The sequence below is a fragment of the Phocoena sinus genome, chromosome 4 (assembly GCF_008692025.1).
Source record: "Phocoena sinus isolate mPhoSin1 chromosome 4, mPhoSin1.pri, whole genome shotgun sequence".
Classification (NCBI taxonomy): Eukaryota; Metazoa; Chordata; class Mammalia; order Artiodactyla; family Phocoenidae; genus Phocoena; species Phocoena sinus.
In genome coordinates this window covers 132314675-132332373 of record NC_045766.1, presented here as the reverse complement: position 1 = coordinate 132332373, position 17699 = coordinate 132314675, and the positions used below count along the sequence as shown (strand labels likewise).

Genomic DNA, 17699 nt, shown 5'->3' with positions numbered 1-17699 from the left:
ATCACTTCCTTCATTCTCAAGGTCATATGCCATTCACGGTGCCTCCTGGTCTTTGTAATTCTAAGCCTTCTGATGGGTATCGGATATATTGGGTTTATATTGAATAACTCTCTCTGTCTTCTGTTGGCAGTCATTTTGGACCGCATTACATTTGTCTGCTGGGAATTAGATTGTTGCTGTCCTATTTAAAAGAAAAAAATATTCTGACTTGTGCGGCTGACATCAGAAAGTCTACAAATAACAAATTTTGGCAAGGATGTGGAGAAAAGGGAACCTTTTTACACCGTTGGTGGGAATGTAAATCAGTGCAGCCTCTATGGAAAACAGTATAGAGGGTCCTTAAAAAACTAAAAATAGAACTACCATATGATCCAGCAATCCCACTCCTGGATATATATCCGGAAAAAACGAAAACGAATTCAAAAAGATACATGCACCCCAAAGTTCGTAGCAGCACTATTTACAATAGCCTGCACGTGGATTGAGTGGAATATCATTCAGCCAAAGAAAAGAATGGAATATTGCCATTGGTAGCAATATGGATGTGCCCAGAGAATATTATTTCACAGCTTTAGTGAAATAAGTCAGACAGAGAAAGACGAATACTGTATGATATCACTTACATATGGAATCTAAAAAATAATACAAATGAGTACATATTTGTTACTGTAGGAGATGGTTATAATCCCCACCTTCCCTCCATTGTGCAAATTATTGGCATCTTGAAATGGAGGCTGCTCCTTGGGACTCTTGACATCCTTCGTAGTAAGGAAGGAAGGTAGCACATGAATACCCATCTCCACTGACTTTGGTTTAAGGTGACTTGCGGTAGGCTGTCAACACATCACCTCTCCTGACAATGTGTTCGTTTTATTTTTAATAGAATAAAATTTGAATTAAAAAATTTGGTCTCAGAACTTTATAAAATGGTAGCATTTTAGAAAGGAAATGCCTGGATTTTAATGAATTCTCTTCATCCTCTCCCTGTTGTAGTCCTTGATTCTTATCTATTCTAACAGATAAAAGAAAAAGAAAATCTCCGCTGCGATGCACCTGCGTTAAGGCTAATGTCATTGAAGTGGCTCGTGTCTAAAATTATTTTTATTTCAGTGGGACTTCTTGAAGAGTAATCTGAAAGTTAGAAGTTGCTGTAAGAATGGAATTTAAAATAAGAGAATAAAGTAAAGACTTTGGAAAGTCCTCAGGGGGTAGGCTCGTATAGTTCCCTATCCGAGGGAGTTTCGGTACCCTAGTGGGTGACGGCATCTGACAATTTTGCCTACGTGTGGGTATCTATTTCCTGGTCCTGTGAATGATACAAAAAAACATGTGTTCATTATGACATGAACTGAGAAGTCTCAGTGAGTCCCTGGGCCCCAGTCTTTTAATTAATTATTCTATTTTGTCGTTAGTTGCCTGTTTGTTTTTTTAAACCACTGTTTTTCTTCCTTTGCCTAAGCCTTATTTTTCTCCCAGAGCTGAAATCATTTGTGTCATATCTTTACAATTGTATTAATTTCCATTGCCCTTTTAAGATTATCTACCAAAGTATTTTATCCTGAGGGAAAGTCGGTGTTGGTTGTGGACATTCCACTGATTGATCAGAAAGAGTTTTACGTGAGACTGTCTAGAAACAGACGCGACCAAGTCTTGTAGCCACAGGATTGGGAGCACTTAGAACCTCAGGGCCTTGTTCTGCCTTATTTTCCGAAGGATGTAGCAAAACCCAAGATTAATTAACGAATGGGCTTTGAGCTCTGGAAGCCGAGACAGGTATAAGATAATCTTATGATCAGACACTAGGAGAATGTGCAGTCCATCAGTTTCAATATGAAGAAGGATTTCTAAAGTTTGTTGCTACTTCTCCCTGTTTGCAGAACTTTACTACTTAAAGCAGTGTCCACACAGCAATATATATGGATGAACACACAGCGTACGGTTGTTCTGTTGTGACATGTCCTAGGACGTAGATTTGCCGAAAAAAGTCAAGGGGACCCAGATGAGATAAGCTGATTGTTTCTGTTTTGTGCTATGGAGGGAGCTGTGAAAAAAAAAAAGGAAACTATGGCATTTATTAGCAAGCAGGGTAAACCAAAATCATTTTCTTCCGTTTGAGTTGGTAGGTAGGTTGTCTGAAGATAGATGTACCTGGTAATATTAATTTTTACAGTGACTTCTTTTAGAGTGATCTAAACATACATTTTTCTGCTTTGTGAAACTATACGAACAAGGAAAAACTATAACCCCAGGCAATGAACATACCTAGTTCACAGCAGATTCTTCTTATTGTTCGCTCAACGCTCAGAGGGTGTGAGCCTTACCTGGCTGTCCCTGTGTTTCCTAGGCTTTTCACTTTCTTCTGTGGAAGAAGATGGTGTTCGAAGGCTCTACGTGAATAGCGTAAAGGAAACTGGCTTAGCTTCCAAGAAAGGTAAGTTATCAAGTGTCTTGTCTTGACTTGTTTGTCTTCAGTTCCCTTTTGGGTTTCTCTAGTTGGTGGATGAGAAGGATATGCCCAAAGGGTTCACCCCTGAAGAGTATTTAAATGTTGTCTCATCGAAAACTCTTCCAGGGAATACGAGTATTATTTCCATCAGCTCAACTGTGCAAGGAATGTTGCCTTCTTGGATTTTAAATGGGATTTTGAGCCCATCTCCATGGGGTTGATGGGAAATTCCCTTCTACTCAGAAGTGGTGGTCCTTCCCTACCATCTGGGATGGAATGGAGGTCCCAGAGATCTTCTTGAAGCAGATTATTCGGGAAGACCCCTCTGTGCTTTGGTCTGCCCTGGTTGAAGCTGACATTGGCCCTTGCCTGAGCTGGCAAAGCTCCATCATGTTCTGTTGCTGCCATTCATAGAGGAATCTTTGTAGAAGTAGAGAACCTAGGGGTTCAGGATCCTGACTTCCTGCCCTCCTCAGAGAGCTCTTCTCTGCTACACCCTGCCTGCGGCCCTAGAAGGGCTCATAGTGTTGTCTGTCTAGGCTACTTGTGGAACCCCAGCTCTCCATACTTTTTCTACTCTGAGAGAATCATTTCAACCTAGAGTTTTTGCTTCCTACGTTAGTTTCCTAGGGCTGCAGTAGCAAATTGCCACAAACTGGGTGATTCAAATCAATAGAATGTATTCTCACACAGAGGCCTTTCAAACTTCCGGCCTCCTGATGTATTCTCATCAGGAGGCCGGAAGTTTGAAATCAAGGTATTGGCAGGGTTGTTTCTTTCTGGAGCCTCTGCAGGAAGAATCTGTTTCATGGTTCTTTCTAGATTCTGCTGGCTGCTAGTAGCCCGTGGCGTCCTTGGCTTGTAGCAGCATCACTCTGATTTCTGCCTCTGTCCTCACATGGCCCTCTTTCCCATGTGTCTCCCCATCTTTACACGGCCTTCTTACAAGAACACCAGTCATTGGCTTTAGGACCCACCCTACTCTGGTATGACTTCTTCCTGACTTAATTACATCTGCAAAGACCCTCTCTCCAAATAACGTCACGTTCTGGGTGGACATGACTTTTGGGGGGAACCTGGGCAGGTAGGTAGGGCTTAAAATCCACCTTCATTTCATTCTTTTTGCTATGGAATTTTTAGCTTCATCCAGGCAGTGGCAAAATAATGCCCATTGAATATGAAAGTCCAACATGTCTTGGTCAGTTACACTTGGATGTGATACCTGTATCTGTTCTGCTAGAGGACACTGGAGCAGCTGGGAGAGGATGGAATGCCTGCCTACCTTTCCCACCTCCTCCCATGTTCTGGGGCAGCTTAGTTCTGCGTGTTCATGGCTTACAAGCTCCCTGTGCAGCGTACTTTGCCCTGTGCTGTCAGCACCGGAGAAGTGCTACCCGCAGACTTGGCTCTGCACAGAGATGGCAAAGGTGTGCCCAATCGGCAACAAAGTCCAAGTAATTTATCCACTGCTAACAGCCATGGACAAGGATTTTCCTTCACTTTCCTTCCATATTTTCGAGGCCAAAGGCAGTCCAGAGGCCAGAGTTTGACGCATTCAAAGCGTATCTCAGCTAAGAGCAGAGGTGACGGGGTTTAGTCCCCTTTAAACCCCAATCTGATTTTTATCTCTTTCAGCACGAATGTGCCGGTTGGCGTGCGGGGGTGGGGAAATACGCTGCCCTGGTTTTTAGTCACATCCTGTTTTAGTCCTTTGAATCCAGGAACACTGGTGTTAGATAAAAACAAACGGTCGTCTGCTGCAACTCCCTTGCCCCATATGACACTGTTCTCTGCGGATGCAAGAGTGATGCCCATTTGTCCACCTGGGTGGCAAACTATTCCCAGTATCCCACCTGCAGAGGGCTGTGTCGGGAGAGATACTTGATGTTAAAGGTAACCGCTATGTGAAGACCTCCCGATAACGGAGAGTTCCCTGTGGACCATACGGCCTCTTTGTGGGCGTCTCTGATTATAAAACATCCTTCTCCCTCAGCTTCCGTTCACTGTTTGCCTCCTCGTTTATAGCCAGCCATTGGTGTTCATGATGTGCTTCATGTTAAAACTGCTAAGTCTTTTCCACATTTGACACTTCCAGATCTTTCAACAAGTCATTAGAATGTAGAATACAACTCTGGTCATTGCCCTCTGGACACTATCCAAATGCTAGTTCTGCTAGAGGACGGTCCAGATTTTAGTGTTTCTGAAAATGACCAAGGGGCGTCTGGTGGCACGCAGCCTAATTAGATCTGAATATTCTGTTTGCATTAATTGAACCTACACTTGATTTATTTTTCTTAGCCACCTTGGGCTTTTGTCCTGTGATGGGCTGATGGGTAATCCCCATATTCCTGCTTTCTCTTGCCTACCTCTTGCTCTGTGCTGGATCTCATGTTGGCTGTACTTGTAGAACTGACTTTTGGAACCAAACTGTGTTTACGCTTATCTGTGTTCATCTTGGGCCTGTATGGCGCATTGTTCTGCTCTTGGAATCATCTGAGGTTGGGATCAGGCATCTTCTTTGCTGTCATCTAAGTGTCTTCCAGATGGCTCCACAGGACACAGAGAAAGCTCTGTGCTGTACTTTTCTAGACAGGTAGATTAGATGCTTCACAACTTTTACCGTGGGTGGTGGGGATCATTTTTGAGTAGGCTCAAAAATTCCAAAAAAAAGTTTTCCTCTTTGTTCTACCAAATATTAATAATGAGAGTTAATGTCTTGAATATCTTCCACATGCCAAGTGCTGTGCAAAGAGTTTTATATGGATTATTTTGTTGAATCTCATTTAATCCATGCCCCTCTTTACGTATGAGGAAACTGAGGCTGGGAGAGATTCAGTAACGTGCCCACAGGCACAGAGCTGTTACACAGTGGGGTTGTGACAGAAGGACCCCAACGAGGTACTTCATTGCCCACCACTGCTGGGCCCCCTGCTCTCACTTATTAATACTGAGACTAGCTCACTCAGGTAGGCCCTGTATTAGTTTCCTAGGGTTGCCATAACAAACTACCACAAATTGGGTGGCTTAAGAAACAGAACTGGATAAAACTAAAAGCTGGTTCTTTGAGAAGATAAACAGAATTGATTAGCCAGACTCATCAAGAAAAAAAGGGAGAAGACTCAGATCAATAGAATTAGAAATGAAAAAGAAGTAACAACTGACACTGCAGAAATACAAAGGATCATGGGAGACTGTTATAAGCAACTATATGCCAGTAAAATGGACAACCTGGAGGAAATGGACAAATTCTTAGAAAAGCACAACCTTCCAAGAATGAACCAGGAAGAAATAGAAAATATAAACAGACCAGTCACAAGCACTGAAATTGAGACTGTGATTAAAAATCTTCCAACAAACAAAAGCCCAGGACCAGATGGCTTCACAGGCAAATTCTGTCAAACATTTAGAGAAGAGCGAACACTTATCCTTCTCAAACTCTTCCAAAATATAGCAGAGGGAGGAACACTCCCCAACTCATTCTACGAGGCCATCACCACCCTGATACCAAAACCAGACAAGGATGTCACAAAGAAAGAAAACCACAGGCCAATATCACTGATGAACATAGATGCAAAAATCCTCAACAAAATCCTAGCAAACAGAATCCAACAGCACATTAAAAGGATCATACACCATGATCAAGTGGGGTTTATCCCAGGAATGCAAGGATTCTTCAATATAGGCAAATCAGTCAATGTGATACACCATATTAATAAACTGAAGGAGAAAAACCATACGATCGCCTCAATAGATTCAGACAAAGCTTTTGACAAAATTCAACACCCACTTATGATAAAAACTCTCCAGAAAGTAGCCATAGAGGGAACTTTCCTCAACATAATAAAGGCTGTACATGGCAAACCCACAGCCAACATCATTCTCAATGGTGAAAAACGGAAACCATTTCCTCTAAGATCAGGAAGAAGACAAGGTTATCTACTCTCACCACTGTTATTCAACATAGTTTTGGAAGTTTTAGCCACAGCAATCAGAGAAGAAAAAGAAATAAAAGGAATCTAAATCGGAAAAGAAGAAGTAAAGCTGTCACTGTTTGCAGATGACATGATACTCTACATAGAGAATCCTAAAGATGCTACCAGAAAACTACTAGAGCTAATCAATGAATTGGGTAAAGTAGCAGGATATAAAATTAATGCACAGAAATCTCTTGCATTCCTATACACTAATGATGAAAAATCTGAAAGAGCAAGTAAGGAAACATTCCCATTTCCCACTGCAACAAGAAGAATAAAATACCTAGGAATAAATCTACCTAGATCTGTATGCAGAAAACTATAAGACACTGATGAAAGAAATTGAAGATGATACAAACAGATGGAGAGATATACCATGTTCTTGGATTGGAAGAATCAACATTGTGAAAATGACTATACTACCCAAAGCAAACTACAGATTCAGTGCAATCCCTATCAAACTACGAATGGCATTTTTCACAGAACCAGAACAAAAATTTTCACAATTTGGATGGAAACACAAAAGACCCTGAATGGCCAAAGCAATCTTGAGAAAGAAAAGCGGAGCTGGAGGAATCAGGCTCCCAGACTTCGGACTCTACTACAAAGCTACAGTAAACAAGACAGTATGGTACAGGCACAGAAACAGAAATATAGATCAATGGAACACGATAGAAAGCGCAGAGATAAACCCACGCACATATGGTCACCTTATCTTTGATAAAGGAGGCAAGAATATACAATGGAGAAAGGACAGCCTCTTCAATAAGTGGTGCTGGGAAAACTGGACAGCTACCTGTAAAAGAACGAAATTAGAACACTCCTTAACCCCATACACAAAAATAAACTCAAAATGGATTAAAGACCTAAATGTAAGGCCAGACACTATCAAACTCTTAGAGGAAAACATAGGCAGAACACTCTATGACATAAATCACAGGAAGATCCTTTTTGACCCACCTGCTAGAGGAATGGAAATAAAAACAAAAATAAACAAATGGGACCTAATGAAACTTCAAAGCTTTTGCACAGCAAAGGAAAGCATAAACAAGACGAAAAGACAACCCTCAGAATGGGAGAAAATATTTGCAAATAAAGCGACAGACAAAGGATTATCTCCAAAATATACAAGCAGCTCATGCAGCTCAATATCAAAAAAAAAAACAAACAACCCAATCCAAAAATGAGCAGAAGACTTAAATAGACATTTCTCCAGAGAAGATACAGAGATTGCCAACAAACACATGAATGGATGCTCAACATCACTAATCATTGAGAAATGCAAATCAAAACTACAATGAGGTATCACCTCACACCAGTCAGAATGGCCATCATCAAAAAATCTACAAACAGGGCTTCCCTGGTGGCACAGTGGTTGAGAGTCCACCTGCCGATGCAGGGGACACGGGTTCGTGCCCCGGTCCGGGAAGATCCCACGTGCCGCGGAGCAGCTAGGCCCGTGAGCCATGGCCGCTGAACCTGCACGTCCGGAGCCTGTGCTCCGCAACGGGAGAGGCCACAACAGTGAGAGGCCTGCATAATGCAAAAAAAAAAAAAAAAAAAAAAAAAATCTACAAACAGTAAATGCTGGAGAGGGTGTGGAGAAAAGGGAACCCTCTTGCACTGTTGGTGGGAATGTAAATTGATACAGCCACTATGGAGAACAGTATGGAGGTTCCTTCAAAAACTAAAAATAGGACTACCATACGACCCAGCAATCCCACTATAGGGCATATACCCTGAGAAAACCATAATTCAAAAAGAGTCATGTACCACAGTGTTCACTGCAGCTCTATTTACAATAGCCAGGACATGGAAGCAACCTAAGTGTCCATTGACAGATGAATGGATAAAGAAGATGTGACACATGTATACAATGAAATATTACTCAGCCATAAAAAGAAAGGAAATTGAGTTATTTGTAGTGAGGTAGATGGACCTAAAGTCTGTCATACAGAGTGAAGTAAGTCAGAAAAAGAAAAACAAATACCGTATGCTAACACATATATATGGAATCTAAAAACAAAACCAAAACCAAAATGGCTCAGAGGAACCTAGGGGCAGGACAGGCAGAAAGATGCAGACGTAGAGAATGGACTTGAGGACATGGGGAGGGGGAAGTGTAAGCTGGGACGAAGTGAGAGAGTGGCACGGACATATATACACTACCAAACGTAAAATAGATAGCTAGTGGGAAGCAGCCGCATAGCACAGGGAGATCAGCTCAGTGCTTTGTGACCACCTAGAGGGGTGGGATAGGGAGGGTGGGAGGGAGATGAAAGAGGGAGGGGATATGGGGATATATGTATACATATAGCTGATTCACTTTGTTATAAAGCAGAAATTAACACACCATTGTAAAGCAATTATACTCCAATAAAGATGTTAGGAAAAAAAAAAAAAAAACCCAGAACTTTATTCTCCCACAGTTCTGGAGGACAGAGTCTGAAACCAAGGTGTGTGCAGGGCTGTGGTCCCTGGGAGGTTCTAGGGGAGAATCCTTTCTTCTTCCTTCATCTGGAGGCTCCAGGTGTGGCAGCACTACTCCAATCTCATCCTCCGTCTTCACATAACTTTCTCCTCTTCTCTCTGTGTCTCTCTTTTGTGTGTCTCTTACAAGGATACTTTTCAGTGGGTTTAGGACCCATCAGATAATCCAGCTTGATTTTATCTCAAGATCTTTTACTGAATTACAGCTGCAAAGATATTGTTTCCAAATAAGCTCACATTCCCAGGTTTTGGGACATGGACATATCTTTTTAGGGGCCACCCTTCAACCCACTACATATTGTTATTCAGCCAGTCACAGCAACCTAGAAATTCTTTTTTTTTTTTAATTATTTTATTTTTATTTGTTTAGTTTTTGGCCGAGTGGCTTGCGGGATCTTGGTTGCCTGACCAGGGATTGAACCCGGACCCTAGGCAGTGAGAGCCCAGAGTCCTAACCACTGGACCACCAGGGAATTCCCACAAACCTAAAAATTCTTTTTAAAAAACAAAAAACTTACAGATGGTTTTAGTTTTTAAGTCGTTTTTTTCTTTTTCTCCTTATTTTACCTCCTCTAATATCTAACGAAAAGAATTGTCTCCAAGAGAACACTTAAAAACCAATAACTGCCTTTCACATGTGGAAATTTTGTGTTTTCAAGTCAAATGCTGTGATGCCAAAATCTTTCACCTAAAAAATGGAATGGTTAGTCTCCCAGAATTCTGCCTCTGACGTGGAGGAAAACCTTCTCATTTCTCCCCCATTGCCTCCTCACCTGCGATGTTTCTTGGAGTATTTTATGATAGAAAACTGATTTCAAGTATTCTGGAAACCTGAGTAAAGCTGGCCGATAGGTGTGACCCGGTGAAGTTGGGAAGTGAGAACTTCTCTGCGGAATTATTTTTCTGCGGAATCAGAGTGAGAACTGCGGGTGTGCCTGAGGGACTGTGTGGCTTTGCATTTGGCAGTTCATCCTTTGTCTCTGCCCTTCAGTCACTCCCTTTTTCAAGTTAGTTTTTTCACAAACAAACTTAGAAAATAAGAAATATTCTTAGGAAATAAGAATCAGACTCCTTTCTTCTTCTTAACTGAAGGGAAACCTTATTTCCTCTCCTGTTCTTCCCTAATCTCTCCCTCTCTCAAACTGCTGGAATGTTCTTGTAATGTCAGGTGGACCTGCCCCGGGTCAGTCACAAGTTCTTGTTCTCCTAGGCTGAGCTGGTTCACAGCCGCTCCTCTGGGTCCCAAGCTTTGGCAGCTCCCCAGCATGCTTTGCAAAAGTAGCAGAACCTTTGGGGACCTTCAAAAGGCCATTCACCCCAAGGTCCTGATGTAGTTTCAAATAAAAGGTGGGGGAGGGGAAAATATGATTGCATTTGGTTCCATAAACTATCATCTCTCAGTGTGTTTGGAATAAGATGACCTTCAGTGGTTGTAGCCGAGGAGACGCCTGCATTTTGATTCCGTAGAAATGATTCATAGACTTTAGCTGACTGTGCACACGTGTCCACCGTAGCACAAGAAGGCATGGAAATGGCTGCAGTCGGGGAGCCTTTCCGTCTTTTCCCCTCAAAGTGCCAGGACGATAGCCAGAATTAGCATTTGCGAGGAGCAATTGGCAGCTGCTTAGAGCACATAGATTCAAGAAGGAATAAATTTGTTTAGCTGGTGTATTCAGGACGGGATAGGCGTGCTGTGACATCCCAGTCTAGAACCTTCCAGACCCAAAGACCACGCGATCACCTGATGATCCCCTTTGCGCACTACAGCCTGTTTGCAGCAACACCTATAACAGGAGAGCTCAGTGTGCCCTTTCGAAACCGGGCGTCTAAGATGCAGTGATCTGATTTGATGCTGCAGCTGCTTTTATGCGTGTGTGACATTAAACATTTTCCGTCTCGCGTTGGCAGGCCTGAAAGCGGGAGATGAGATTCTTGAGATCAATAATCGCGCTGCGGGCACCCTGAATGCCTCCGTGCTCAAAGATTTCCTCGCGCAGCTGTCCCTGGGCCTCCTGGTGAGGACCTACCCCGAGCTGGAGGGAGAAACAGAGCTGCTGGGGAGCCCGCCCCTCCGGCTGGACGGCCCCGCCGACCTCAGCGAGAACCCTCTCGCCTTTCTCACCAGCAACACAGGTATGGCTGCGCACCGGGCTGCCCCTCGGAGGCTGCCCACGTGGCTTGCGTATTTCTGTGGATTTCCTGCATCTGGCAGGTCAGCTAAGATGTGTAAGATGAACAGATTACTGAGCTTCCTGTCGAAATTTCAAAGGGGCCAGGAACTCTTGAGCCGGTGGGTCTGCTGTTTGGCTGCAATGGAAAGCTTTGTCGTGCTGCTCTTGTTGGTCATTTGGGAGAAAGATACGTGGGTAGAGGCCACTGTCTCTTGGCTGTGGATGAGAGTTGGAGACACAGAAGTGCCAGGAGTCACTTAAGATGCTGGGGCTCTTGGTGCTATCTTCCCTGCCGTCCACGGCACCATCACCCAGCCCTGCTTTTCCTTCTGTGGAAGAGGAAGATGTGGGGTGAGATGGCCAGAGCGGAAATGTGCCCAGAACTGGTGTTTGGTCAACTTTTCTCTTGGGCCCTCGTGACCTAGAGTCTGGACAAGAGCCCATCGGTGGAACCCCCTGCCCTGCCCCATCTGCCACTTCTCCTGTTTACACGTTTCTTCCCACTCCATCTGGCAACTTTATGCTCATTCAGAAAGGAACAGCTTGAATGCTCCCTGCCCCGGGGAGCCTTCCTGGCACCCCACCAAGCTCCTCAGGACCCTGCGAAGACATCTTTCATGTGGGCCCTGCTCCTCTTACACTCTTCTTACTTGCTTGCATCTCTCTCCTGAGTTTGTTTCCTGGTACGAGGCTTAGGTTTTCTTCACTTTGCTACACAGGCGCCCATTCTTGTTCAGCGGGAGAATCAGGGAGCAAGCCCATAGGGGAACAGATACTGCTGTCACTTATCTCACCATGACCTGGTTCTAGAGTTGGGCTTGATTTGGTAAGCTGGGGTTTGGGATTTATTTTCTCTTTAAAACTCGGGTTAAAAGAAGTCTTCATTTTCCACTTCTGAGTGTAGGTACTCTGAGTATTCTTATTTTTCGAAGTCCCTTCTGAAGCTTGGCTTGGTAAGAATAAATCACAGGCGGACGCCTTGTGACAGTTCATCCTTTTATTGGATGGTTCCCTAGGAGAATTTGACAAGTTGAGGCTCGAGAGAATCAATCACACTTAGTTACTGTTGACTTCTGACTCATTTTGTCATTGCAGTACCCACACGCCAATCACATCTTTAGAAAAGGGCCCCAGGGAGCTGTGTACCCTTTAAAAAATTTTTTTTAAATTTTTTATTGAAGTACAGTTGAATTACAATGTTGTGTTCATTACTGCTGTACAGCAAAGTGACTCAGTGATACATATATATATATACATTCTTTTTCATATTCTTTCCTCTTATGGTTTATCACAGGATATCGAATATAGAACCTTGTTGTTTATCCATTCTATATATAATAGCTTACGCCTGCTAACCCCAAACTCCCACTCCACCCCTCCCCCGCCTCCCTTCCCCTTGGCAACAACCAGTCTGTTCTGTATGTCCCTGATTTTGTTTCTGTTTCACAGATAGGTCCATTTGTGTCATATTTTAGATTCCACATATAAGTGATATCATATGGTATTTGTCTTTATCTAACCAGGGAGCTGTGTACCCTTCATGATAGGGAATGGATACCATGAAGGTTGTTCTTTTATGTGACCACAAGATGGCAGGCTCAATCCCGTAAAACTCCGTTCACAGTGGTTTCTGTAAAATGACTGAGTAAGGCGTGTTGTGTTAGATTAGGTTATTGAAAGGACTTTATAAGGTCTGGATGTACATACTACAAACAACAGTGTGTACTCAACCTTTTTTGGATGTTTTTTTCCTGTCTGAGCCCTTCCTGTGGGTTATGGATATAAAGTAGGTGTTGGCAAACTAAGACCCACTGGCCAAACCCAGACTATGGCCTGTTTCTGTGAATAAAGTTTTATTAGAACACGGTCACGCCCATTCATTGATGTTTTGTCTCTGGCTGCTTTCCCATCACAATGGCAGAGTTGAGTAGTTATGACTGGGACTCATGGTCTGCAAGGCTGAAAATATTTACTATCTGGCCCTTTACAGACCCCTGATATAAAGTGTGATTGCTCAGGATTTGTTCCTTTAAACACAATCATAGTGTTGATATATTTCTTTCTTTTGAGAAAAGATTTGTGTATGTGTGCGTGTGTTTGCACACGCACACAGTTTGCCAAGTTTTAAAACCTTTTATTAAATTTTTCTTTTAATTTAAAAATGTGTTTGTACATAGGTGTCTGGGGAATATTTGAGTATATTTTGTATATATAGCCCTATCCTGTCAGCAGCTGACCTTACATCCTCCTTCAGACCAGACACCTTTGTAATCTGCATGCTACATCCACTGAACCTACTGTTGTTTAAACCACATTAAAACTTTCATTTTGGAATCATCGTAGAAGATTTAGTTATTTGTTTCCAGATCATAACTTGGAACTGACATTTCTTAAGTATTTGCTCTGTCCCAGACATTAATCTGGATGTGGAAGGTTATAATGATGACTATGACATGATTCTGTCCTCATACTTAACATTTTAGTGTAGTCCTTTGTTTTTTAATTGCTTCACCTTTTAATATTTTGTAGGGATCAAAAATCCTTCAGAGCCAAGTGTGCGTGGTCAAGTTAGGTAATCTACTTGGTTCAGGAATACAGCATGAAAGTAAAGTCACAGTGTGGGTTTTCTGGAAAGTTTCTAAGTTGGTTTCAACATTAATAAGTTCCAGAAGAATTCTCAGATGCTCTCAGTAGTGGCGGCCCCATCAGACTGCCTGGAAGCAAGCAGTCACTCAGGCTCCCCACCTGGGTCTCAGCGTGTCTGCCTCCTGGTTGCTGCCATTTCCTAGTCCCTATTTACCAGTGCAAGATAAAAGAGGGGGCAAGTAAACAGGATAAAATAACCTGAAAGATGGTTCCATAATGAGGCAGAGTTTATGAAGCAGTGTGCACAGACAGCTGCAGTGACAATAGAAAACAACTGAGAAAGTGTGTACAATGGGCAGGCTGGACTATAGCCTTCATCTAAATATAGAAGTAACTAAAAATAAGAAGCCTCCGGAGTGACGGATTTGAGGTTTGATGTCGGGACCATCTTAGGGTGGTCATAGTGGATGTGAGGCAGCCTTGATGGAGGGCCTGGCCGTGTCCACAGGCACCCTGGCTGGTGCCCGTCTGTAGGAGGCTGGTGCCCGTCTGTAGGAGGCTGGGCCTGTGGAATTCTGATTGAAATATGTGATTAGCTTTCCGGGCTGGATTATTTCTGAAGCCTCTTTTATGGAGAGGTTTGTTTCCTCGAGGTAGAACTATCACTACCTAGTGGCCAAGAGTGGGCTCTGGAACCAGGTTCCTTGGGAATGAGTCCTATGTTTATGTTTCTTAGCTTCATGACTTTGAACAGATTATGCTTAATCTCTCTGTGCCCCGTGTCCTTGTGCACAAAATGGGGATCGTACCACACCACTGTCAAACGCGGTTGTTGTGAGGAATGACTGAGTGAGGTGTTTAGAATATGTTCTAAGAGGTACTCAAATGTTATGCATTCAAAGCACAGTCTCTTGTGGGGATGGGAAGATTCTCTAGCTAGTAACCAGAGGCTGCTCGGTTTTGATCTCCTCACTGCCCTCTCTTCCACTTCAATCTGCACCAGGTGGATTGTCTGATAACTGAGTTTATGAAGTATACTTAAGGTAGTTTCCTTCCCCAGGTAGAAAGAAGTAGATTCTGCAGTCTAGAAGGCTGAGACCCCTGGGCCCCTTTTCAGAGATCAGGATTCCCTTGGTCTGAGGTCGGGGCTGTGTTTGCACATGTTAGATGGTTGCTTAAAAATCCTTAGGTGATTCTAACGTGCAACTAAGATTGGAGGCTACTCCCTTAGGTCACCGACTATTCTTGGTTATTGATCCTCTTTTTTTCATCTGGGTGGCATGGTAAGATGATTGGAATCTTATTGTCCCACGCAGACCATCTACAGGGGTGTTTGTGGATAACATTCTGTGGTCTGCTTCATTGAGATTTCTGTAATGACGACCTGGTAGGTAAACTCCTTTATCCTCCTCTTCCTCGGTATAGGAGGGACACACGATGACTAGATTGCCGTGTTGGCTTGGAAAGCCAGGGACTGGAGAATAGATTCCATCCTAAGTGTTCTCTCAATAAGACTCAGTTTCCATTCTTGGCCATTGGCCATCCACGTGTCCTTGCTGAAATCTTCCTGGGGCTATTCATCTTTTTTCTTTTTCTTTTTCTTTTTTTTTTTTTTTTCCAACAGTTGTTTAGGGACAGACTGGTAAGAAAATGGGGGAAGAGGGTCCAGGCAAAAAGCTAGTTCCTTCAGTGGCTATTATTTTAGAAAGAGCCTGAAGTGAAGGGGAAGCTGGCATAGGAAGTTGCAAAACTCTGTTTCTGTGAGCTTTCCAAAAAGCCTCTGTAATGTTCCTGTGTGATTTATTTTGAATACTGATCTCATCTGGTGCTACTGACATTTGGGGCCAGATAATTCTTTGTTGTGGGAGGCTGTCCTGTGCCTTCACGTTACCAGTATTCCTACAGATAACTCTCAGCTAGTCGTTTTTAACCCCCTCCCCCCAAGTTGTGTCAAAAATAATCTTCAGACATTGCTAAATGTCCCCACAGGGGCAAAGTCTCCAGTTGAAAGCACTGGCCTGGTTGATTAGAATGTATATACCTACACTCCCCAGTTAGGGAACTGTTACAGTGAATGTCAATATAGGAAAGCAGGGCTTCCCTGGTGGTGCAGCGGTTGAGAGTCCGCCTGCCGATGCAGGGGACACGGGTTCTATGCCCCGGTCCGGGAAGATCCCACATGCCACAGAGCGGCTGGGCCCGTGAGCCATGGCCGCTGAGCCTGCGCATCCGGAGCCTGTGCTCCGCAATGGGAGAGGCCACAGCAGTGAGAGGCCTGTGTACCGGGGGAAAAAAAAAAAAAAAAAAAAAATATATATATATATATATATATATATATATATATATATATATAAAAGCAAATCTAGATCTAAAATTATTTTAAAAATAAGTTTCAGAAAAACAAAAGCCCCCAATTTTATGCAAGTTACAAAAATCATAATTCAAGGGGCAAACATGGTATCTTTCCAAGGCTTCAAAATGTCTGTTTGTCTCTCTCTAAGTTCTGTCCTTAAGGCTCACATTCATTTGACTTTAGCACTGGTTTCTACCTGTTAAAGACAATTAGGGCCAGCCTTGGGTTTGGAGAGTCAGCCCCCTTGATCTTACTCTGTCTGATGCTGAGTGAAAAATGGCAATCCGCAGTGAGCACAGATAGCCCTCCTGCAGGAAGTAGATGAAGCACCCTTTGCTGTAACAGGAAAGGCTTCTGTGACAGCCAGGAGAGCCAAGGCATCTTGGTCAGAGCAAGGAGTCGTTAAGCACTCAGCAGCCTTTGATTTGCCAGGCAGTGCTTGCTTCCCTGCAGTGCCTGTGAAATGCAAGGTTCTATCTTGGGCTGATGTTCCGTTCGGATTGTCTGGTGCTCCATTCTGCAAACAGAAGACAACCAGACAGCAGGAGGGGCAGCCAAGAAAGAGGAACTGCACAGATTTACCTTCCTACAAACAGATATGGTCCCATTCTCCAGATTCACTGAAGTCTCAGATACCAGTGGCACATGGCCTTCTAGTTGTTTGTTGATAAAATGTGGAGCCATGTGCGTTTCGTAAACTGTCTGTGTGCGATGCTTATCGTCACACAGCACATGGCCCACTTCTGTGGGCCCTGCTAGGGAAACCCTAACACCTAGTCCTGACTTCCAGCTGCATTTGATTAATGACACCCGTTGAGTCCTGTGTGTGGAAAAAAATGTCGGTTCAGAGATTAAGAGCCTCCATCTGTATCATTTTAAAGAACGTTAGTGGATTATATATTATTTGAGTTTCACAACAAGCTGATAGGATTGGGAAGGACTATATCTACAGTTTTTATGGATTAAAAAAATGTTCTCTGGAGAGAAACAGACACTGGGGTTTTGTGAAATTTGGTTGGAAAGAAGTTATTATTTGTCTCCCAAGTTAAAATTGTAGTGTTTTTCCTTTTTTTTTTCATAGTGTATATTTAGCTCTCCCCAGTTTTTTTTTCCTTTATAAATTGTTTTGGTTTTGTTTTCTTAGCTTGGGGGAGGGGCAGGTGTTTATGCTGATCTTATATGAGTGTGTCTATGGAATTCTTATTCTTATATGACAGTAAAATGGCTGAAAAGCAAATTGCTTAATGATGAGATTCCAGCTAAATGTCTTTATTGGCCACGTCTAACCTTTTCTTACTCCCTTCCCCTCAGTCGTTTTTTTCACTCAATAACCAGTTATGATTGGTTCCTCTTCGGAAATGTTTGAATTGGAGAATCTGCTAGTTTAACTTACATTGTTCATGTATCTCATAAGGCAAAGATTTTTTTCCTTCCTCCATTAAATTCTTGGTGAATGCATCTCATCCAAGTAAATCAAAGATAAATCAAAATGTAAGCTTAGGGCTTCCCTGGTGGCGCAGTGGTTGAGAGTCCGCCTGCCGATGCAGGGGACGCTGGTTCGTGCCCCAGTCTGGGAGGATCCCACATGCCGCGGAGCGGCTGGGCCCGTGAACCATGGCCGCTGAGCCTGCGCGTCCGGAGCCTGTGCTCCACAGCGGGTGAGGCCACAGCAGTGGGAG

General features: G+C 43.3%; 1 protein-coding gene across 3 annotated transcripts in view; it reads left to right on the top strand.

The window, feature by feature from the left end:
• Positions 1–17699, top strand: part of TIAM1 (TIAM Rac1 associated GEF 1) — a 206308-nt gene that overhangs the window by 138043 nt on the left and 50566 nt on the right. For all 3 annotated transcript variants that reach the window (XM_032631281.1, XM_032631279.1, XM_032631280.1), the window contains 2 exons: positions 2345–2431; positions 10819–11043. In XM_032631281.1, coding sequence (XP_032487172.1) covers positions 2345–2431; positions 10819–11043 — 312 coding nt within the window. The remainder of the gene's footprint in view (positions 1–2344; positions 2432–10818; positions 11044–17699) is intronic.